This window comes from Pavona decussata, unplaced genomic scaffold (assembly GCF_977016875.1).
Source record: "Pavona decussata unplaced genomic scaffold, jaPavDecu1.1 SCAFFOLD_468, whole genome shotgun sequence".
Classification (NCBI taxonomy): domain Eukaryota; kingdom Metazoa; phylum Cnidaria; class Anthozoa; order Scleractinia; family Agariciidae; genus Pavona; species Pavona decussata.
Window position 1 is genome coordinate 1,657,178 of NW_028145806.1, and position 23,800 is coordinate 1,680,977.

The 23,800-nt window shown below is 38.0% G+C and overlaps 2 protein-coding genes and 2 pseudogenes across 2 annotated transcripts in view; 2 read left to right on the forward strand and 2 right to left on the reverse strand.

The window, feature by feature from the left end:
* Nucleotides 1-23,800, reverse strand: part of LOC146450379 (transducin beta-like protein 3) — a 223,702-nt gene that overhangs the window by 160,888 nt on the left and 39,014 nt on the right. The gene's annotated exons all lie outside the window — the stretch shown is intronic.
* Nucleotides 1-23,800, forward strand: part of LOC146450389 (uncharacterized) — a 286,459-nt pseudogene that overhangs the window by 69,033 nt on the left and 193,626 nt on the right.
* On the reverse strand, nt 220-2,403 carry LOC146450395 (uncharacterized; annotated as a pseudogene).
* LOC146450396 (uncharacterized) lies at nt 11,169-14,536 on the forward strand. Its single transcript, XM_085100402.1, has 4 exons — nt 11,169-11,789; nt 13,282-13,381; nt 13,762-13,941; nt 14,190-14,536. Exons 1-3 carry the CDS (start codon nt 11,547-11,549, stop codon nt 13,824-13,826), a joined length of 408 nt encoding a protein of 135 aa, XP_084956528.1. The 5' UTR covers nt 11,169-11,546; the 3' UTR covers nt 13,827-13,941; nt 14,190-14,536.

A 23,800-nucleotide genomic window follows, 5' to 3' on the forward strand; every position in this document is an offset into this window, starting at 1 on the left:
TACGGTCTACAAAGGATACGCTTACGCTACAATACAATGCAATAACTTACACTATTATCAGTTCTTACTTACTTACTTCTTTGTTTTATCCCTATTACTTATAATTACAGCGTTACAAATGAGTATATCGCAATAACCAACAACACTACACATAAGCTATAATTAATTACTTACAATTGCAATACAGATTTTGAAATGATCAATAAGTAAAGTAATAAAAAAAATACATTACTGACAATTACAATTAAGAAAACGCTGCAGTCATATTTTATTATTTTATAATACAGTACTTATATCTACAAAGCAGTTTGTGTTTTTTTTTTCTTGAATTAAGGGCAGTGAAAGCGGAGCAAATGTACCCAAAGTCAAAAAAACAGGCAAAATGTACAGTGGTGTGAGACACTGATAACTAAAAAAAAAACAAGGCTTTCTAGCAAAAAGTGTTCAAAAATTCCCACTTTTTGGAATGAGCGCATTCTGCATTGGCCTCCATATTGTAAATTGATTTCAAGTATTGTAGAAAACCTTTTACCTTTGGTGCGGTATCTTTTCTTTTGCTCATCCAGATATAATTCATAGCTAGGAGGCAGGAAAAATTAATTTGCTGGTAGTTCTTGGAAGAATCCGGCTTTAGACCGACAGCGACAAGTGGGTCTATTATGTAATGTCCGGGAGTAATGTGGAGAAAAGTTAGCCTTACAGTTAAATCATGCCAGAAAGAGGCCACTTTAGGACAAGAGCAAAAGAGATGAAAAGGTTTCTTCTGTTCCCCATTACAAAAGGAGCAGTTTGGGTTGTCCCTTACTTTAATTTTTGTTAGGAAGTCATTTGTTGCTATTCGTCTATGTAAAAATTTGAACTGGAATTCAAGAATTCTCGTACTTTTAGTGTATTTAGAGGCTAGTTGATGGGCATCTCGCCATTTAATTGAATCAACATCATCCAGTTGGCAGTCTTTTAGCCATTTCTTTTGATTATGAGATGGGTGCGTGCATTTTGTGGAAATTAATTTAGTGTAAACCAGTCTGTTTGCACTTTGGCACTTTGTTAATTTGGCCACGAAGCTTTCATAATCACAATTGTTGGTATAGTTGTTTTTATATGTATTCCGAAGAGATTTCAGAGTTGACAAAAGGCCATAGTATTTTAGAGGGCAAATATTAAGGTTGTATTTGCGCCGCATTTCAGCTAATGACAAAAAATTGTTGGAGGCATCCTTCAAATGTTTCACTTTCGTGACGCCCCTGTCAAACCATTCTCGATAGAAGATAGGGTAGTTATCGATTCTTACTAGCGAGTTGTGCCATAAAATTTGTTCAAGAAATTGTTTCTCTGACATTATGTGTTCATTAAAAATTGACTTCTGCCCAAATTAGCAGAGTCTCTTTTATAAAGCAGTTTTTAATCTTGAGATTCTCTATGGTGTCTTTCTTGTTTAGGTTACTAGTGAGTACTACTGAACCTCCATGCCTCTCTAGCTCAAGATCAAAAAAATATTTCCATTTCCCCTGATTTCCTTCGTCTAGATATTTTTTAATCCATGTCGCTTTTAGGGACTTGCTAAAAACCTGTATACCTATCATTTTGAGACCCCCATTTGGGTAATCATTAATAATTATATCTCGCTTTATTTTATCGCCTTTTTCATTCCAGAGGGATGAGTAGAATAGCTTATTTACTTCTTTGATAGCTTTCACATTTTTATGTAAAGGAGAAAGCACATATACGAGTTGAGAAGCTACTAGGCTCTTTAAGACTGTAATTTTTCCAATTAGGGTAAGTCTGCGGTATTTCCAGCAGCTTAAAACGTTTCGAACCTTATCCAGTTTTTCATTGTAATTTAAGGTTATTGTTTCTTCCGGGTCAATTGAAAACCAGACGCCTAAAGCCTTAACTTTGTATTTAGGCCATTTAAAATTTCTTCCAGAAATTGATATTCCATCGTTCCCGCTATTTACTCCAATCCGAAGGGCTTCTGTTTTCTTATCATCAAGTTTTAAACCAGACACTTCATAAAACTCATCCAGCGTTTTAAGAGAGGCTCTTAAAGATTCCTTTGTACCATCAAGTATGAGTGTTGTATCGTCTGCATACTGACTTAATTTAATTTCTTTACCGTTCACGAAGATAGCTTTGATATTTTTGTTTTCCCGAATTGCCTTGGCTAGCACTTCAACTGACAAAACAAACAAGTAAGGTGAGAGAGGACAACCTTGCCTTACACCTCTTTGAATTTCAAAAAAATCACTCGCCCAACTGTTGTTCAAAACACAGCTTTCTGGGCGGCAATAAAAAAGATTAAGCCACTTTAGGATGCTGCTCCCAAAACCAAAGTATTGAAAAGTTTTTCTTATGAAGGACCATTCTATCGTATCAAAAGCTTTTTCAAAATCCAAAAACAAGAGTAGTGCTGGCATAGCAAATGACACTATCGATAAGGCGAATGTTTTCTCCAATAAATCTACCTTTTATAAAACCCGTCTGGTCATAATTGATGAGATTAGGAAGAAAAGGTTTCAATCGATTAGCAATTGCCTTTGCCGCTATTTTGTAGTCGCAGTTCAGGAGGGTTAGAGGCCTCCAGTTTTTGATAAAGAATGGTTCTGCATCTTTCTTAGGAATGAGTTTGATGATTCCTCTTCTCTGAGTTACTGAGAGTTGTCCAGTTTCATAAGCATAGTTCAGTGCTCTAGTAAGGATGGCAGATATATCATTCCAAAATACTTTGTAAAATTCGGCTGGAAAACCGTCAGTCCCAGGGGTCTTTTCTGTTCCCATACCTTTGAGTGCCTCTAGGCATTCTTTTTCGGTAAGCCCTCCTTCAAACATAGTTAGCTCAGCTTGTTCGTGGATAGCGCTTCCATCTTCACGCTCAGGAAAAAAGGTTGCATCGTTTTGGTCGTATGTCATGCTTTTGGTTGAATAGAGGTTTTTGTAGAATGATACGCATTCTGTTAATATTTTTTTATTCGAGGTAACAAACTCACGGTCATTTATTTTAATTTGACTAATTGTCCCTTGCTTAAAGTGTCGTTTCTCCAGATTTAAAAAATATTTGGTGTTTTTCTCACCTTCATTGTACCATCTAGTTTTAGATCTCAAAATTGCACCTTTAGTGCGAAATTCAATAATCTTCTCAAGCTCCAGTCTACTATCGCTCAATCTCTCCTCCAGGTGAGAAGAGGGTGCGACTCCAGTAGTTCTGTTGTCGAGTTCCTCTTGTAATCTGGCAATTGTTTGTTCCACATACATTTCGCGTTGTTAAGCCTGATTCGTTTTATTCTTCGAGTAGCGGAGCGATTTTTCGCGCACTTTTAGCTTTATCATTTCCCAAAGGAGGGAGGGGTTGACTGATTCATCGTTTTTGTACTCGTCATACGTTTCCTGAATTGTTGCTTTGATTTGGTTTACATAGTCCAATTCAGTTAAAAAAGATGTATTTAATTTCCAGAAACCCGGTCCGCGTGGATTTGAATGAAGTGATAAGCGTAACGTAATCATCGAATGGTCCGTTTTATAGCCTGGGATGATATCTGTGGAACTTGTAATATTAACCATGCTTTGGCTTACTAAAAAGAAATCGAGTCTACATTGTATTCTTGGACGACGCTGTCTCCAAGTGAAACTACTAGTATCAGGATGTAAAATCCTCCAGACGTCAACCAAATCTAATTTCTCAGAAAATTCGGGAACGATTTTAACACTATTTTGATGAGTTTTGGCAAGGCCGCCTCTTTTTTCCTTATCCAGATCGAGTACAAGATTGTAATCTCCTCCTATGATAATGTCATCGCCTTTAAAGTCGGTAAGGTGATCAAAGAAGTCAAGGAAGAAGGCTGGATTGTCTTCATTAGGAGCGTATATACTAGCCAAGGTTAAAAATTTTTCATTGGTTTTAATGTCGCAAATAATGAAGCGTCCTTGGGGATCAATGAAAACCTTTTCAATTTGAAAATCAAAGTTGTTATTGAAAAGTATGCATACCCCTGCTTTATTGCTCTTGTAGTTGCTAAAAATAGCTTGATAGCCCCATTCTGCAGACCATACGTGATTAGTGTTTTCAGTGCAATGGACTTCTTGTAGCATATACATTGAAAAATGTTTTGTGCGGAGCCAGTTAAACATCTCTCTACGTTTTGTGTTGTCTCTTAATCCCCTGACATTTAGTGATGCTATAGTCAAAGCCATAGGCATTCTCCTGGGAAGCTTTGTAGACAAATACCTGTATGACCTGGTGACAAAGCTCCACAATCACTGGACAGCATGATAAGAATTATAATTAGTGCTGGACGTTTTCTATTAAAACAAACAACTACGCTACAAAAACATAGAAACAAAACAAGACATTCACAAAAACAAATATACGCAAATAGATAAGACACCTCTCCAGCAAGGGACATGTAAGGGGAGCTAGGACTTAAGCCTAGAATCGTGCAAAAGGGTAAAGGATAACTACGAGTTCCTTTCCGATCGCCAACAAAATTATCTGGCATATAAGTGGGTGGCAAAAGCGGTCTCATGAAAAAATACCACGGCCGTGGTTAACTAATGAGCAAAATTATGAAGAAAAATAATCTCACCTATTTTGGTATCTTGAGAGGCTTACCAACTGGCCAAAATTTACCTTTTATAAAGAGCTTATCAGGTTCTGCTCTACTAAATGATGCTGGGATGTTGTTTTTTCTAGCTTCTTTCTAGCTTCTTATCTTGATACATCTTAAAGGTGCTTCCACGCAGACGAGAGCCCATAGATAATATTTCTTCACAATTCTTATATCGAAGGAACCTCGCAATAATTGGTCTGGGTTTCTGTTCGTCCCTCTTTTTTCCTAAGCGACGAACTCTCTGAAATTCAACGGTATTTGCATCTTTGTAGCCTAGTTCCATTTCGAGGAAGGTGCGAAGAGCTGATTCAGTGTCTTCTTTGTCTGTGGCTTGTAGAACATTTTCAAATATTATGTTTTTTCGTCACGAGTATGCTTCTAAATAGAGATTTTTGTCTTCTACCTCTTTAAGCTTGGCTTGTAGATCATCATTTGCCTCCTGCAAATCGGTTAAAGCATGGGTAGTTTGCTCCCGAAGATCATTTAGGCTCGCTGCCAACTTTTGTTGTTGCTTTTCGGCCGCTTTGAATCTTTCTGTCAGGTTCTCAATGTCACGGTTGGCAGTTGTTTGAGAGCATTCCAACTTCTGTATTCTTCCTTCCAATTTCTGCAGAGACGCTTGGACATCGTTCACTGTTATTTGGATAGCATATAGCTTTTCCAACTTTCGATTTATCTCTTCCAGTGTTTTGTGAAGGCCTTCAGCCATATTCAAAGCTGTAAAGATTTCGTCGACGGCCTCATGTTCTTCGACTTCTTCAGGGAAGTTAACATCTCCGCTCTTTGCTTTTTTTGCATCTGGTGAAGTGCTCGACTCACCTGAACATCAGGCTGATGAAGGATATACTGCGGGTATCTTCTTTAAAAGCTATACCTAGCTTCGCTTTGTTCATTGATTTCAAAAAGGCTCTTGATTCAGTCGATTGGAACTTCTTAAGCAAGATGTTCGAAGTGCTTAATTTTGGCCCTCAACTTAGAAGATCCATCACAACTTTTTATTATGGGTGCTCCAGCTGTGTCATTAATAATGGATATGCTTCCGAATTTTTCTCTCTACAACGCGGAGTTAGACAAGGCTGCCCGCTGTCCGGCATTCTTTTCACTCTCTGTGCCGACATTTTAGCAAACGTCATAAGAAATGATGATAACATCCACAGTATAAAAATTTATGGTAAAGAATTCAAGCTCTCCCAGTATGCCGATGATACAACCGCCTTTGTGTCTGATACAACTTCTGCAGAAAACTTGTTTAAACTCCTTCGCGCCTTCCAAGAATGTTCCAGCCTAGAAGTAAACACATCTGAGACAGAAGGGATCGATCGATGTGGATAGGTGCAAACAAAGGTGATAATTCAAAACCTTTTAATATTGCTTGGCCATTAGAAGCAATATGCACTCTCGGAATTAATTTCTCTTACGATGAAAATGAATGCTTCCAAAAGAACTCTGTAGAAAAATTAAAATGCATGAAAAATCTTTTGAATTTATGGAAACCAAGAAACCTCACCTTGTACAGCTGTCATACTATCCTGAAATCCCTGGGCCTATCTAAGGTTATTTATAACACATCAGTACTCAAGTTTCCCGTAACTTTTAGAGCTTCAGTCAAGCAAACTATTTGTGACTTCGTGTGGAGCGGCAAACCGAAAATTAAGCAGAACATGTTAATTGGCCCAATATCTAAAGGTGGCTTAAATCTGCCCGACTTCGAAATAATAATGCACTTTAAGTGGTTTGGATAAGCAGATTATATGAAAGTAAAGAGGATGCCAGCTGGAGTCACATACCGCTGGTATTTATAAGACACTTAGGTGGCCCTTTTTTATTCAAATGCAATTGTGATCTTAAGTATCTTAATTTAAATTTACCAATTGATTTCTATAAAGATGCACTTTTAATCTGGCAAACATTGAATCACAAAGAAGAACAAATACTAGAGGAAATCATCTGGAATAACAGGTTTATTAAAATAGAAGGCCTGTCCGTATATTACAGAGAATGGCACAATGCTGGAATCACTAGAGTTTAAGATATCTTCAACAAAAACAAATTCCTTGCCCCTGAAGAGTTTAGTAACAAGTTTTCTTTCAAATCTTCCAACTTTCTGAAATATCTCGCATTGTGTAGCGCGATCCCCCGAGACTGGATTCGAATATTGAAAGACGCCCACGAAACCTCTGCTCCGGTCCCAGACACTGTGTAATTAAATAAGCCTTCTTGCAAAACAGCGACCCAACTGCTGAAAGAAGAATGAGGCAAGCAAACTTAGATGAAAACGCAATTCAAACAATCTACAATATTCCATTTAATGTCACTAAAGATATTAAACTCGCCATCTTACAAGTCAAAGCTGTGCACCATATTCTGCCAACTAACGCAACCTTATTTAGAGATAAAATTAAGGAGAAGGAAAAATGTTATCTTTGCAAACAAAAACAAACACTAACCCACTTATTTATTTCTTGTTCATTAGTCAAAAGCTTTTGGACAGAATTTACAAATTGGTGGAATACAAAAACTGAGGAGTCTATCGAACTCAACAAAGAAAATATTATCTATCGCTTCACCAACAATATTGCGTTGCAACTTGGCCTGAACCTCAGTTTGATAATTGCAAAATATTACATTTACATTGCCTCGAGAGAAGAAGACCCCTATTTCTTTGATATCTTCGTTGCTGTTCTGAGAAGCAAACTTGACATAGAAAAACATAAATATTCAAAATTACAAATCAATCTTTAAATGCCATAGAACTAAAACCTACCTTTTTGTAATTTTTGCCTATTTAACGTAAGCTGCACTTTGGGTATTGTAAATTGTAATCAAACATCTTTTTATTTCTACTAATTTTTTAAAGCTTATTAAGCCTTGTATTGTATTATATTTTACTTTCTTAGCTTGCATGTATGTTTTTAACTATTTCTCTGTAACTCTTCATTGGAAGTCAATTAAAAAAAAAGTTTAAAAAAAACATCTGTTGTACCCAATGTCTTTTTAGGAATTAATGAGTCACAGGTGTCTTTGAATTAGCTGTTGCTTCAGCTGTCTATGTAGTTAAGGCATTGCATTCTGAAAATCAAATAAAACCAATGTAGTAAGAAAAAAAATTATTACAAGGATATGGTTGAAATGGTAAGAATAATATTACTTTTCACTGCCATGCACGCTTCTTCCACAGTGATTTCATGGCATCAATCTATATATTTCTAAATTTGAAATCTGCAAGCAAAAGAAATTTATAAAAACCGAGGTCAGTTTTTACCTAAATCTAACTTCAAATTTAAAAGCATCCGTTATCCCCAAAAATCTCCCTCTTAAAGGTATCGAATGCAAGAATCAAGAGTTCTTTTGTCGAGGTCACGCTGAAGGGTTGATCGGTAATTCAATACCTGCGTTTGACCCACAGTCTGAGTGGGGATGGGGGTGGGGTGGAGGGGGTGCTTAGGAGTTACCAAAATAAAAAATCCTGAACAAGGATGAGTTATTTATAAAAAAATAAAATAAAATAAAATAAGCTGTTTTGGCAGTCCCGCTTTTAGCACCATTGACCCGTAACATTCTGTATAAACGACAGATTCTCTTTTCTTTTTCATTTATTGCTTTATAAATAAATTAATTTATTCATTAACTTAATTAATTTTAATATTCATTAATTAAACTATTCAGAATTCTGTGGTTGACGAGTTATTTTTGCAGCTGGCTGTTTGAAAAGTAATTACACAACCACCCCACCCAAAAAAGTAATTATCCATCCGTCAAGTATCTTTAGGGTTAGAAACAATCTTGGCAAAATAAACAATGATACATTTTGGACATCAACTAGTCACACTTCGAGGGATACTATCAAGATATGACTTCCAAAAGTTCCAGGGAAAAGTTAAGACTGGTTTTCACAAGCAACGCAAGCACAGTCACAAACACCAGCACAAGCGTAAGACTGCTTATTTGACCACGAAAACGGCCTTGACGCAAGCATTAGGACTAGCGCAAGGATCGAAATTTTTCCTTCTCTTGTGCTTGGGCCAGTGCTTGTGTCGCCAGTGAAAACCACACTTTAAAACCCATAAGATATTTTTTCATTAAGGGAAACCTGAAAATAATACATGAGAACTTCACGTTGATTAACAGAGTGTGTACCATCAGTAAGTTTTAAAAGTGCCCTGCTGTCAAACGTTTCTGGAAGGATGTCTTAAATTGGTGGAACTTCAAGCGTTCTGATGACATAAATCCCAGTGCTACTGAATTTTTGTAGGGTTTCAAACCAGAATCCACCCAATTTCACGCTTTCAATCATTACCTGCTAATTGCCCGGTATTATATCTACCTAGCTAGATACAAGTCCAAGACCCCGAAACTAGAGGTTTACATCGTTCTCCTCAAAACTAAAATTCAATGTGAAAGAGAAATTGCAATAAAAACGGTAGCCATACTTACAGTACTGTGCAAAAGTAATGACAGTGAATTTCGACGAATTTCGTTGAAATTCGGCGAAGGACGAAATTCAGCGAAAAGTAGCGAAAAACAGCGCATTTTCGAAGCCGCTATTGTTTTGACACGATCGAAATTACGGCCTTGTCGGCGAAATACAACTCGAAAATTCGTTCGAATTTTCGAGCGGCTATTCGAAATTTCGGAAGGTCAGTCTCGAATTTTCGAAGAGGAATTCGATTTTTTGAGAGAAAGGTATCGAATTTTCGGTAAACGATTCTCTTAAAATGACGCTTTAAGTTACAGTAATATATTCAATTCACTCGAGGTTTCATCTCAACAACCATAGATGGATACATAATCATGGCAACCGTGGTTCAGGTAGTTTGTTTGGATCGACCTCGCATATCTATTACTAAGTCTGCAATCATGCCGAAGGTATCTAGCTATACACGAAAACGGATTCATGCTCTCGATGAATTTGGTCTTCAACCTATTGCAATTTTCAAACAGTTAGTGGATGAAGGTCTCTGAGTTAGTTATCCGAGCGTAGCAAGAATAGTCAAGAAAGTGAAACTTACCGGATCGATCGATAACCTCGCCAGATCTGGTCGGCCGAGAAAACTGAACGAAGCAGCCAAAACCTTCATCGACGTTCAGATGAGGGAAAACGATGAAACAACTAGCCACCAGATCCAGAAGAGGCTTGCCAGGCATGGTGTAACAGTCCACGCATCAACAGTCCGAAGATCACGCAAAGAACAAGGATGGACTCTCCAAAATACCAGATACTGCCAGCTGATTCGAGACGCAAACAAAGCCAAGAGGCTGGAGTATGCCCAACGAGTGATGGACACTGGAGACACATTCCACAATGTTGTTTTCAGCGATGAATGTTCGATCTCCCTCCAACAATTTCGCCGAACATGTTATCGGAAGATCGATGAGCCTGCCAAAAGAAAGCCGAAGCCGAAGCACCCGTTGAAGGTTTATGTTTGGGCCGGCATCAGCAGACTCGGCGCAACCAAAATCTGCATCTTCGAGGGCATTATGGAGGCTGACTTGTACTGCAGTATCCTGGAAAGCACGCTGATCCCTTTCCTCCGTAACACACTGCCAGACCACCGATTCATGCAAGACAACGACCCCAAACACACTTCAAGAATTGCCAAAGCCTTCTTCGAAGAGAATGGAATCAACTGGTGGCGTACCCCTCCGGAAAGCCCAGACCTCAACCCCATAGAAAATTTATGGCACGAGTTGAAATTCTACTTGGAAACGCGAGTAAAGCCCACCACGAAACAGGAGCTTATTGATGGCATTCAGAAGTTCTGGACAAAGAAAGTAACAGCTGAGAAGTGCAACAAGTATATTGACCACGTCCTCCGAGAAGCCATTCCAGCAGTTATCGTCGCAAAGGGGGGAGCAACCAAGCATTAACTTGCACTGCATTGCACGAAGCATGTGTAAACTCCTTTAGGAGCCACCAAATGTAATAAAAGCAATGACCAACTGTTACGCAGCCCATGAAAGCCATATTTTTTTTGTTTTTCCCCTTGTTCACATGATCGACTTTTAACAAAGCATCAATGAAAAAAAAGAAAACGGCGAAAAAAGTTCAATTAGAAAAATCAGTCTGTTAGAAAAGCCGCGTCGTAGATGTGCTAGTGAATTGTTTTATTTTCGACGTCTATAATCCTTCGAAAGCATGCGCGATTATGACCTCTTAGTTACATCACAAACAAAGTTAACACATTGATTCTGTGTCGCACGCGCCACACTTAAAAAGTACACGTTGCTCTTTATATTTACTAGAGGCCATAAAGGCGACTCAACAGTATCGTAAGTGCACTTTTGTAAATAGAAAAATAAAGCTAAAGTTAGGAAACGAGATAGTAAAAGAAAAAGTGTTAATGAATGTTCTTTTAAATTAACTTATCAATTTCTGCGGAAGCAACTGACAACCGGGCTGACAACACGCTTTTTGGTGTGGTTTGAAACATACTCTTTTCGAAAACAATACATGCAAACTTGTGATTTGTACTGATTGTGCACGCCGCAGATGTAGTGTTAAGGCATGCCGTGTGCGCGATGCTTTAAAAAAAATGTGTGAAGACCGGAGGTCATATGAAACGGCTCCGCACTTAAATTATCCCTTGTTTAATCGAAAAGAAAATTTATGTAAGGAGCTTTTTGAAAAGCAAAAAACGGAAAGTTGCCGACAGTTGTGACTTTTTTTAAGTTTTGTTTCTATGCTAAACAATAGGTGTGAACTTGTCAGTTGACAAGTGGTTGAGGTCAATCCCTAATTAGTTTTAAAAATACATTGTTTTTCAAACTCATCAGAATTCAAGTTTAACCTAATACAAGACAAAAGGATCTAAAAAAACCAATCGAATAACAGGATTTTCGATCCGCACAAACTTTTGTTAGCCCATATAAAGAGTCCATACGCAGTTAACAGTTTAACATTTACTGTTGAGTTATCGACTTTTGTCCAACTAAGAGAAAAAAATGACTAATCAAATTGCGCGTGTCAACTGGAATCGTGGCCAGTACTCTGATGTTTTTCGGTCAGCCATAGTAGATCCGTCACCACTGAAAGAGGGCCAGAAAATTCGTGTTATCTGGGGGAAAGGAAAGAAGGAACACTCAGCAACTTTAAGATGGTATCCTGTCATCGAGGAACCTGCACAAGAACCGAACACTGAAAACGATCTGCAGCCACGCCAACAAGCAAAAGCAAAACGAAAACTGGTAAGTAATTTTTTGATTTGTCTTACAGTTATCGGGTCTTAGGTTTTCTATTTTCACAGAAAAAATAACAAGTACAGGAGCAAACACTGTCGCGTAAATTTTATGTGCGTACACTGATCAACTTTTTACGTTTACGCACGCGGCTCATACATCCATTCTTATTTTATTTACGTACGTAAAGCCAGCTAAATTCACGTCTGTACGCACGTAAAATTTACGCGACAATGGAAATCCACTTTTATTCTATTTACGTACGTAAAGCCAGCTAAATTCACTTCTGTACGCACGTTAAATTTACGCGACAGTGGAAATTCACCTTTATTCTATTTACGTACGTAAATCCAGCTAAATTCACTTCTGTACGCACGATAAATTTACGCGACAGTGGAAATCCACCTTTATTCTATTTACGTACGTAAAGCCAGCTAAATTCACGTCTATACGCACGTTAAATTTACGCGACAGTGGAAATCCACCTTTATTCTATTTACGTACGTAAAGCCAGCTAAATTCACGCCTGTACGCACGTTAAATTTACGCGACAGTGGAAATCCACCTTTATTCTATTTACGTACGTAAAGCCAGCTAAATTCACGTCTGTACGCACGTTAAATTTACGCGACAGTGGAAATCCACCTTTATTCTATTTACGTACGTAAAGCCAGCTAAATTCACGTCTGTACGCACGTTAAATTTACGCGACAGTGGAAATCCACCTTAACACAATCTTGAAAAACAAATGTGAAGGTGGATTTCCACTGTCGCGTAAATTTAACGTGCGTACAGACGTTTCATAAGATTCTCTTTTCATTCAGAAGAAGGGCAATTGACTTAACTAAAAAAATTAAATATGGTTTGATGGAAAGTTAAAAGATACTTAGCATAGACAAAAATATTGTTTGTGAGCGTCAACTTGCGTGCCGCGCGCGCGCGTGGCCGGTTCTTCGGTCCATTGTGTTTATCATACGTATTGTCTATTACAACTGTAACTGATTGTATACGCAAGACGATTGGGGAGACGGACATGTTTGAGACAAATTTCTTGATCTTTTCTCGGCTTGAGATGAGCTGTATAATCTATTTCTGTTGCGGAGCGCAAACACTTTTAATGAAACGATGTGACTTTGACTTGGAACGAAATGACCATGGGACGAAACAACTGGATACGCCCGCTTTAAGTCTTATGCCCCATTCACACCAAAGCTTTAACACGTTTAAAAGCTGCTTAGTTTAACACAGTTTAAAATTGTTTCCTTCATAAAAGCTGCTTTCAGATTTTTGTCGACTATTGATTTAGTACAAATGAAAGCATAACTTAAAAGTTTACTTGAATCCCATGTCAAAGCTAATGGTTCAGCCGCTTTCTGTTACCAATTTTCAGTTTGTTAAACCTGGTTTAATTAAACATGTTTTGTTGGTTTGAATGGGGCTTAAGTTTTGGAGACACACATCAGCTTTAAACTTACCTTTCTCATTTGGTTGTCATCGTTAGATCTTAGATGCTGTCCAGTCCCCTGACCGAACAAAAAAAAGCCCGGAAAGCAGAAAACATCAAGGCGAAGCGAAAACCAGCGGAAAAACCAAAAGGAAAGGTATGACTGTATTTAAGTATTTATTGCCCATGATAGTTGAAAGATCAGTTTGAAAACTGTGTGTTACACGTACACCGGATCAAGCTCATTCTGCGATAACTTTGATATTGAAGGCTCCGTGCATAACTGACTTAGTTCGCATTTGAGATTGGTTTGTTGTTTTATCTCAGATTTACAAAAGGTTTTGCACGAACTCAATACTATTGAAAATTATAATTCATTCATCAGATTGGCACCAAGATTCTTCTTGTAATAAATCCGGCACGAAGTAATAGGTTGCCATGATTTGCCATCAGTGCGTGCATGACTTTGTCTGTACTTTTATTTCCCATTCATCATGTATGTACGTACGTGTTCTTATTTTGTTTTAATTTCCATAGATTCTCTTTACTGCGTCACCCAGCAAGCTGAAAGAAACACCGGAGGACTCATCGTCAGAGAGTGAAGATGATTTGCCACTAAGCTCAGCCATACTAACATCTCCCCAGAAGCCCACCCCAGAATCCAGCGTTTGAGGATTAATAGATAAGGCAATACACTCACTGGATAAAACAAATGCGGTTAGTTCTTTTAGTTTTGTTCAGTTTACGGAATCAAGCATGTTTAATTTCCTATAAGTGTAAATGGACCAAAGGAGCTTGTATGGCTCCAGTTCAAATCTACTTCGGGGCATCAGACCATCCAGCACCAAACTGACTGATTTACAACAAAGTTTAGCTCTGTTAAGGCCAATTTTTCCAATTTTGTTAAAAAAAAAAAAACATACATGCCATGACCTGTTATTGATTATAGTGTTCTCTTGCTTCAGGTTGCCCAGACTGACTACAATGAAGCAGTGACGGAGCTACGTTTACTCCGGGGAATCCTGGAATGGTTGGAGTGCCAATTCGCCAGCCAAGAGGCATTACTACACAAGATGTTCGGGATGATGACAGCAAGCCAGTCACAGCAGTCCCTGAGCCGACACGTGCATCCCCAGTTCTCTTCTCCTGAAATCCACTCCCGGCAAAGTTCGTTTGAGCTACCATTTACTCCACTGCAGAGGACGAATTCTCAACCTGAGGCTGTTGCTGTCCCCCAGATATCTTCCTTGGTAAACCCCGACAGCATGCTTGACCACATAGATGATCTCATCCGTCAATCGGAGCAGAGTTTCTCAGGTACAACTATGTCAGTTTAGTTTACTAGCGATAAACGTGACCTAATACTTAGCGGGAATTTACGTGTTAATTAGGGTTTCAGGAAACAACTCATCATACAAAATTTGCTCGGTTTATTGCGTTTCGTTATAAGTCGCATCACTTTAGGCAACTTTTTATTACGATACTCAAAATTTACGATTTTGGACATTTCTTGGGCATTTTGACTATTACTATATGATACTACATTACAAAACAAGAAAGAAGCATACTTAACTATAGTTACTTACACAACAAACTAGCTACACAACTTGCAATACAGCTAACACCGGTACTAACAATTATATCGTTACTTGCAATACGATACTAATTACTTACAATACTTACATACTTACAACTGACGTACTAACGATGTTTACAATACTTATGATGCTTTTAAAACTACAAACTTAAGCAACAAATTACACAATTACACATTACTTGCTGGCACATGGCAGCCTTGCAAAGCAATATAGCAAAAAAAAACTAAAATTAAAAGGCTCAAAGACTTATTTGCAACTAAGATTTGTTTTTCAATTTCAATGTGACTCTTTAATATAGCACAATAGGCTTCCCAGATATACTCTTCTTCTCTTCGTGACGCAGTATACATGTAGTATTTGGCAATAATTAAACAGAGGTTCAAGCCAAGACGACGAGATAGATCCCTAGTGAATCTCTATATATTATTTCTTGTTCTGATAAGGTGATTGACTTTAGGGTTTTTCCCTTCCACCAGAGGGAAAATTGCGTCCAAAAAGTCTGCACAAAAGGGCAAGTTACGAAAAGGTGTTTCAATGTTTGTTTCTCGTTACAAAGGTGGCATTGCTCTTTTGAAACAAGCAAATCCCAGAAAAGAGTGGCATTAGTTGGTAAAATATGATGAATGATCTTAGACTGAAAGATAGCAAGTCTAATGTCTTTAGTAACTTTGAAGGGAATGCTGAAAGCGAGTTGTATCGATTCTTTGTCCAAGTTAGCCTGTTTCATCCTCCTCTCTGCTGTAGGTCTTTCAAATTTCTTTTGCAAAAACATTTGGTTTGCAACTTTGCAAGAAATTTTGTTATTGAACAATGCTAAGATAAGTGTTTATTTACGACTAGGGAACTGATGTGCTTATTGACATTTAGTCAAGTTAAAAAAAAAAAAGGAAGATGTAGTAACATGAAGTCCTAACTGACCGCTGACCGGCAAGCGATTGGGGGGGTTGCTTGTGCAGGCGGTATGAGTCGATCATATTAAATCATGTTGTGTTTTCGTCTGTGGTCTTGGTACTTTTCAGGACTCAACAGTGTCACAGAAAACAAACTGTTTGGTAAGACTACCGTACTTACAGTGTATAAGCAGTTTTCTTTTTTATTTATTAATATTTTCTAGTTACATGATCAGTACTCTATGTTCTGCGACCAACTGAATTGTCCAAAGCATAGAAACTATATAGTGTATAGCTTCAATTTATAAACAAACCTACATGCATTAACTTTAACCATTGTTTGTGATTGTTTTAAATTTTATTCTCTGCTTAAGCTCGTGCTAAAACAACTGGGTTGCTATTTATTTATGTGGGAGCTGTTTATTCCTCTTTTTTTATATCTTTGACTGGTGCCATATGAAAGTGAGTGGGAAAGTTTCTCTTGTCAACCCTGAGCAACCACCCATCAACAAGATAGCAGGTGATCAAGAGTCCTTAAAGTCCTTCCATCGGAAAGCGGATGATCTTGTCACTGGAAAATGCCTGACTTGGGTCACAACTGGCAAAGAAAGGCCGGGAACGCTTTCATCAATTGTTGCTGTGAAAACCATCCCTATATTAAATTTGGGAAGGTTCTCCACTTCACTCGTCAAAAGGAAAGAAATAACTGGGTAGAAATTGCATGTGTGCTTATATTTTCGCTCCAGACCAAAGACAAGGAGAGCAGTCTTTGGTGGGTCAATACATAAAGGTTCACTGAAACAGTGGTCCCAGTTTCTCAGATATCCAAACCACTTGTAACAGCAAAGGATGACGAAGACAATAACAAATTGTGGATCTTAAATTACAGAAAAAGCAAGCTAGATGTATCTAGCTAGATAACACTCAGTTCAGTAAATTATCATACAATAATATTCACTTGCGAGCCAACATAAGCATTCTAGCTTTTTCAGGGTCTGTTTGGCACACTATATTCATGCAAGCTATCGCTTCAGAAGAGAAACGTTTTGATGACTTAGTAGGTATTGTATACAGAGTATGGTTTAACATTCGTATACAGGGTTTGACATCTCCACTAGCTAAGAAGCCCAAGGCGATCAGAAAAGAAACCCAACTGGGCTAGTGAATATTGATTGACTTACTGGTAGATTCACTAGTTGTTTACCATTTACATGGGCAAACTTGTCAGTTCATGGTATAAAAAATGGTAAACAAAACTTAGGACTAGTAAATTTTGCTGCAGAATCGCATTGAACATTTCCATAAACCTGTCCCATTTACAGAACGGCCACAAAAGCCTGAAACTGGAAGCAAAAGTGGGTTTCAAGGCAAGGAAAACGAATTTCCGTTTGGAACATTCCAACCAGGAAAATAGGACAACCTTTTCAGACGTTCTGTTGCTGCCAGAAATAGATTGATTTAGCAACAGATTGACGACGTCATTAAGGACGGCGCGTGCAGAGGTAAAAGCCAAGAAAGGCTAAGTCCAGAAACCCGTCGTGTTGTCAATTTTGAAGTGATTTAGCATCTACAGGGCAACTTTCGGTTGCTGTCTGTCTTTATTCTCGAACATTGATTGCTCTTTTATTTTTTCTTTGTTAATTGTTAGTGCAGTAAGTAAATTTTTAAAGTGGCAGTTACCTTCTGGGATGCAAATGTTTATTTGAAGAAGAAATTACAATTTCTTCGTTCCCAGTTACGATAGTTGTGACTATCAGATTTTAGGTTCTTATGACAGATTAGTCTTATCAGACTCGAAGATCTACACATAAGCTTTTCCCTCTTGTAAACAAAACACTTCTACTGGCTGTGACTAATAAAGAAGCTTCAAAAGAGAAACATGGTGTCACAAGCAGGATTTTAGAGCCACAGCTGTTCTAAAAACAGAGGCCAAGAGATTCGCCACCACGCCTGGAATGAGCGACAACAAAGGAGAAACGCAACGGACTTCTCAGACGACCAGCAGCACCAACAGGACATTGACAGCAAGCATGGCTTACGCAAGAAGCGCCATTACCATTCCACAGCCTATGAAGATGAAAGGGGGTTTAGCACTAAACTGGTCAATATTTTGACAGCAATACAAAGACTAGGAAATAGCAACGAAACTGGACAAGGAAACGCAACCAATACGAGTCGCTACACTGAAATTGGTCATGGGGAGAGCGACACTCCAAATTTTCAAGCATTTGGACATCCCTTCCAAAGCAAGAGAAAATACGACACAAATACTGGATCCACTAGAAGCACATTTTTCCCCATCAAGAAATGTTATCTATGAGTGTTTCGTATTTCACAGCACCAACCAAGGAGAAACAGAGACGATCGATCAATATCTGACAAAGCACCATTAACTAGCACCAACTTGTAATTTTGGCACACTTACCGAAGAGATGATAAGGGATCGCATCGTGTTAGGCACAAATAACGCTGGACTACAAGGCCGATTGCTGAGAGAATCTAAACTAACCCTGAAGAGTCCCGTGGGCATGTACATGCGATAACATTTCAGAGTGTTGTTATTCCAAATGGTTTGATTGCGAATTTGAGTGGCCCATTTGAGGGTAAACGACATGACAGTACAATGCTAAATCAGTCTGGTTTGCTGAATGATATCCGACGAATTGCATTTTAAAATGGTGAGCCTCTTTGTCTATATGGAGACCGGCCTATCCTCCTGGTGTTCACCTTCAGGGCCCATACAGGAATCCCAACATCAGTCCTGAACAGATGTAATACAATCAGGCTATGAGTGAAGTAAGGGTTTCTGTGGAGTGGTTGTTTGGCAACATTACCAATTATTTTAAGTTTATTGATTTCAAGAGGCAAATGACGATCAATTTAAGTGCAGTCGGAAAGATGTATGTTGTTTGCATGCTCTTGGAAAACGCCCATACTTGCCTTTGCGGTAACTTGGTATCTGAAAAGTTTGACTTACAACCTCCCTCTTCACAAGAATATTTTTGGTGAACATTGTAATGTAGTAATGTAGTAGTAATGTTAAGTTATGTTACATTTGCTATTTGAAGGGAAGGTGATTGAAGGGTTTTAAGCAAGAGAGACGTGAATTACTTGTTTGCCTTAAAATTAGTCCAAATAAGCTCTAATTCAATGGAAAAACAAAAATTCAATAACCACACAAACAGTTAAAAGACCCCGCATCAGTTCAGTGACAGAAGTCCTCTATTTTTGTAACTATAGGTGAAATGTTTTTTATTTCAATGGGACAGGTAGGAGAAGGGGGTAGTGGAGAGGGTTTTATGGGGGCACAGTCCATGTTAAGTGCACAGCTCAGTTCAGTGGAAAAGCAAAAGTTCAATAACCACACAAATAGTTCAAAAACTACACATCATTTCAGTGACAGTAGACCTGAATTGTAAGAATCATTGTAAGTGAAATGTTTTTATTTCATTGGGACAGATAACAAGAGAGGAGAGGAAAGAGGGTTTTGTGGGGGTGAGGTTCATATTTAAAGTAGGCAGAAAATACGAGTAAAATTAATTAGTTTCTGTATATTACAAAAAATTGTAACAGGCTTACAGGCATTTAAATAGCTATTGCCACTTATCCATTGTTTGTCTTTATAAGATTCATATTTGGAAACAGCTGCCCAATAATGTAGCTTTTTCTTGTACATAACCCCGCTTCCTGCTTGTCAATGATGCAGATTAGTGGCCACTGAACTGATGTGGGGTTTTTGAACTGATTGTGTGGTAATTGAATTTTTGTTTTTTCATTGAATTGTATGGACTACGCTCCCATAGAACCCTCTCCCCTCCCTTCTCCTCTTACTTGTCCCATTGAAACAAAAGAACAATTAACCTATAGTTAGTCTTACAATTGAGGTCTACTGTCACTGAACTGATGTGTGGTTTTTGAACTGCTTGTAAGGTTACTGAAGGTTTGATTTTTCATTGAATTGAACAGAGTTGATTTTGTGAGACAAAAAATGTCATGTCGACCACTTCTGCTTTACACCTTTCAATTGAAAGCTATGTAAATATTGTTCAAAATAGAGTAGTTTCCATTTGGTCCAAATAATTATAAAATTTAACAACTATGACCTTTTGTTTTGAAGGACATTTTTTTTTTTTTTTGGACCTTTAGTACATTGGACATAATTATGCAGTGGTTTTGTTATAATGTTATCAACTTTTTGACATACTACAGTAGTCGATTTTTTCAGAATTTCAAAGTCTGAAAGATTATTGAAAATCATGATTTTAAACTTTACCTCAGACTAAGATTTCAATATCCATAGCTCCCAGATGGGAGCGTGGAATAGGAAATCTAAATTAACCATGTTCCTTGTTGAAGGTGCTTTTGCATAATTTTTAATTAAACATTGTTTACACAGGTCTTAAAATGATTGTTGACATATAGTGATTTTTACAGGAAAAACTCCAGCAACTATTCACAATTGGGAATGTTAAGAACTCTGAGTGTAAATTTAATAAACAATATGTGACCCTCTTTGGGAAAATGGACACTAACGCTTTTCCGTTAAACGGTCAAGATAAACGGTTGTAAACAGATACTAAATGGTTCACTCAAGTGTTTAAACGGTTTCCATAACCCTTTAAACGAATAGCAAAAAATTTAAACGGTTGACCAAAGTCCAAAAACGGATAGCTTAAAGCGTTAAACGGTACAGCAAAAAAATAAACGGTTAGCTTGAAACGTTAAACGGTTGACCAAAGTCCAAAAACGGATAGCTCACACCTTTAAACGGTTGATCAAAGTTTATAAAAATGGACAGCTTAAACCGTTAAACAATTGACTGGGCGAGATCGCTAAAGGAAAAAATGAACAGTCCTACAATGTTTAACGGATATCTTTGAGCGTAAGCATGGAGCATAATAACTTGGTAGATAACAACTGAGATACATTCTGCGAACGAAAAAAGTACTGTCGCATCTGACGAGCTTTAGTTGGGTTTCTTCAAAATTTATTTGTGCGCTGTGTGTTCTATTTCTGGGTAAACTATTGCCGTTTTCATGTGACATTACGTTTATTCTCTGCCCTGCAGTTTGTTGAAATAAGCACAATTTATAAAGGACAGTTTTGCTGCCGATATCTCAACATGAAAAGCTACTGCAAGAAACGCTTCCATTACAAAAGCCGTAATCTCTGGAAACAAACAACCAGTGAATAATGATACGTTGACAAGAAATTTTTCAATACACGTGAAAACAGGCGCAACTAAAACTCTTTACACTGTCACGAAACCATAGGCATGACAAATTATCCATGATCTTCTTCTTTGTTTATTGTTGTTTTGTTTTGAAGTTGCACGAAACAACTTTCCATACGCAATGAACCGCAAATGACATGACCTTGTCAGAAGCCGACTCGTCTGGGTCAAATAACGCCAGAAATGATTCGCTTTCTAAAGATGTTTGAGGTTTCAAGATTACACATTTCCGACATTTTTGTTTCAAAACATAGCTTCGTGTCCCATCACTATTGAAAGATAATGCGCTACAATGTAAACTTGACGGCAGCATCGGCGTCCTCGCGACTATTCTCAGGAAAAATTCCATTTCCCATAGAAATCTAAAAATAGCATGCCGCCTTCAAAGGGCATTTCCCATAAATTACCATACGCACTAGGTTGACAAAATTTGTTTGGCTCTGCCAAAAATCCCAACAAATAATTTCTCCACCAAATTTTGAATTTGGTAATCGCGTACGCCCTTGAGAACACCAAAATATTTTATAACTACACAGTGTCAATCACGTTGAAATCGAACACCTTCCTTTAGCTTCCGTTCGCGGGAAAGCATGTTTACATGTGAAAATGTTGCCTCGGCGTATTTTTGCTTCTATTTTGCTTCGTTCTTCAAGTCATTTAATTTTCTCAATAGCAGAATCACGGTCGCCGGATGAATGGCTTCATCAGCTCTCGATGCTATATGTTTGTCCAAACCAATACTTTCATTTTTTTGTCGTTTGTCCAAGGATGCGACGATTACTCGGCTACTCGCTTTCTATAAACACGGACAAACAATCGTTTTTCTGCAGTTCACGTTCCGGCGAGTATCGAGCGATTGTTAGCTTGATAGTTCTGCTCCAGGGTTAAGTTTAAACAGCTGCTGGCTTTCTTTTTAAACGGATAAGCAAACCGTTTTCCCTGAAACGTTAAACGGATGTAAATTTTTTTAAATGGATAAGCAAACCATTTAAACGTTTTCCCTAGAGCGTTAAACGGATGCAAATTTTTTTAAACGGATGAGCAAACCATTTAAACGTTTTTGGAAAAGTGTTAAACGGATAGTATTTTTTTTTAAATGGATGAGCAAACCGTTTAAACGCTTCAAAGAACTGTTTAAACGGATATAAACGGTTGGTAAACGGTTTTGCCGTTTAAACAGAAAAGCGTTAGTGTCCGTTTTCCCAAAGAAGGTCACATATATTAAGTAACTTCTCAGTGTAAAATATAGGTAAAAATACATTAAATGCAAAAAAGACCTTATAGTGAAAAAAAAGGATATACAGTTCACCCATCAAAATTCATTCAAATAATGAGTCAATCTTTTTTAAGAAGGGTGTTGAGTGCCTGGGACTGCTGCTGCATCAGCATCATAAGCTGCTGTTGCATCATGGCAAATCGCTGTTGTTGTTGTTGTTGCATTTGATGCAACATTTGACTCTGCATTGTTTTCATTTCCTGTTGGTATGTAGTCTGGGCTTGTTGAAATTGGCTGGTTACTTGTAGTAACTGTTGTTGCTTTTATTGTCGTTCCTCTTTTCTTTATTGCATTTCCTTTTCCTTTACCTCCCTCATTGCTGCTGCTTTTTCTTTCAACCAATCAATGGCCTCCCCTCCAGATCGTCTCCTCTGTTTTACTTTTTTGGTTCATCTTCCTCATCCTCCTTCCTCTTCCTTGTCTCGCCCAAGCGCTCCATGGCCCTTTCTCTCATCTCTATTGCTCTCTTCTTCTCACTTCCAACACACTCCTTCTTGGCCTCTGTCTCATCAGTCCTTTTATCACACTCGTCGCTTAGCTCAAGCAGTTCCTCTAATAATTTTTGCACATCACTTTGATCTAAATCACCCCCACCACTTTCCTTTTCTTCTCTTGATAGCTTTACTCATATTTTTTTTGGCCAGCACATCAGATCGTGCAGTGACATTAAAATTCCCTGCTTGTGCACAGAGTGCTGAGGCTGCCCTTTGCCAGGCACTGCCTCGCTCTTGTGACCCTTGTTTATGGTTTAAGACCCCCTCAGGTGCCACTGCTGATAGCATGAGGAGGTCCTTGGCCTCTGACCATACCATGACAGACCTAAAAGAAGACAAGCAAAAATGAAAATCGTAAACAATTTTAATTTCCCGGAACCTCTTGTGACAAAAGCTGTCGCAAATGTGTATTTTTTTATTTGCCCAAAATCAACAACTATTACAATTTTTCACTCATAACTGTAGTAACAGCATTGAGCAGGAAGTCTCAGAAGCCTTTTTTTCTCAATGGAGTTCAACAAACACAAATAGTTCAAAAACCACCCATTAGTTCAGTGACACTAGACCTTAACACCAATGTAATAGTTCAATAACGGTACCACACAATCAGCTCAAAAACCATATATCAGTTCAATGACAGCAGACTACAGTGATGAATGAAAAACTGTAATAGTTGTTGATTTTATATATTTGAGACAGCTTTTGTCACAAGAGGTTCTGAGAAATTAAAATTGTTTACGATTTTCATTTTTGCTTGTCTTCTTTTAGGTCTGTCATGGTATGGTCAGAGGCCACGGACCTCCTCATGCTGTCAGCAGTGGCAGCTGAGGGGGTCTTTAATTCCCACAATGTGCAGCCGTCACAATCCAGCGCTGCCGATTAAACATTATGTGTTTACACCAGCATAATTTTAAATTGTATATAAGCTTTTTTTAATATTTCTTGTATATAGTTATGCAATTCAGCCTTTGGCTGCGATTTAATTATTTCTTTTTTCAAAAAAAAAAATAAAATAAAAAAAAAGACTTTAATATTAAAAGAAGGGGTTTAGAGAAGGCTTTAGGAGGGTAAGGTCCATATGTAGA

Coding starts and splice junctions, on each gene's coding strand:
- LOC146450396 (XM_085100402.1), top strand. CDS start 11,547: ATGACTAATCAAATTGCGCGTGTCAACTGGAATCGTGGCCAGTACTCT. Junction 11,790..13,281: donor CAAAAGCAAAACGAAAACTG/GTAAGTAATTTT, acceptor TGTCATCGTTAG/ATCTTAGATGCTGTCCAGTC. Junction 13,382..13,761: donor CGGAAAAACCAAAAGGAAAG/GTATGACTGTAT, acceptor TAATTTCCATAG/ATTCTCTTTACTGCGTCACC.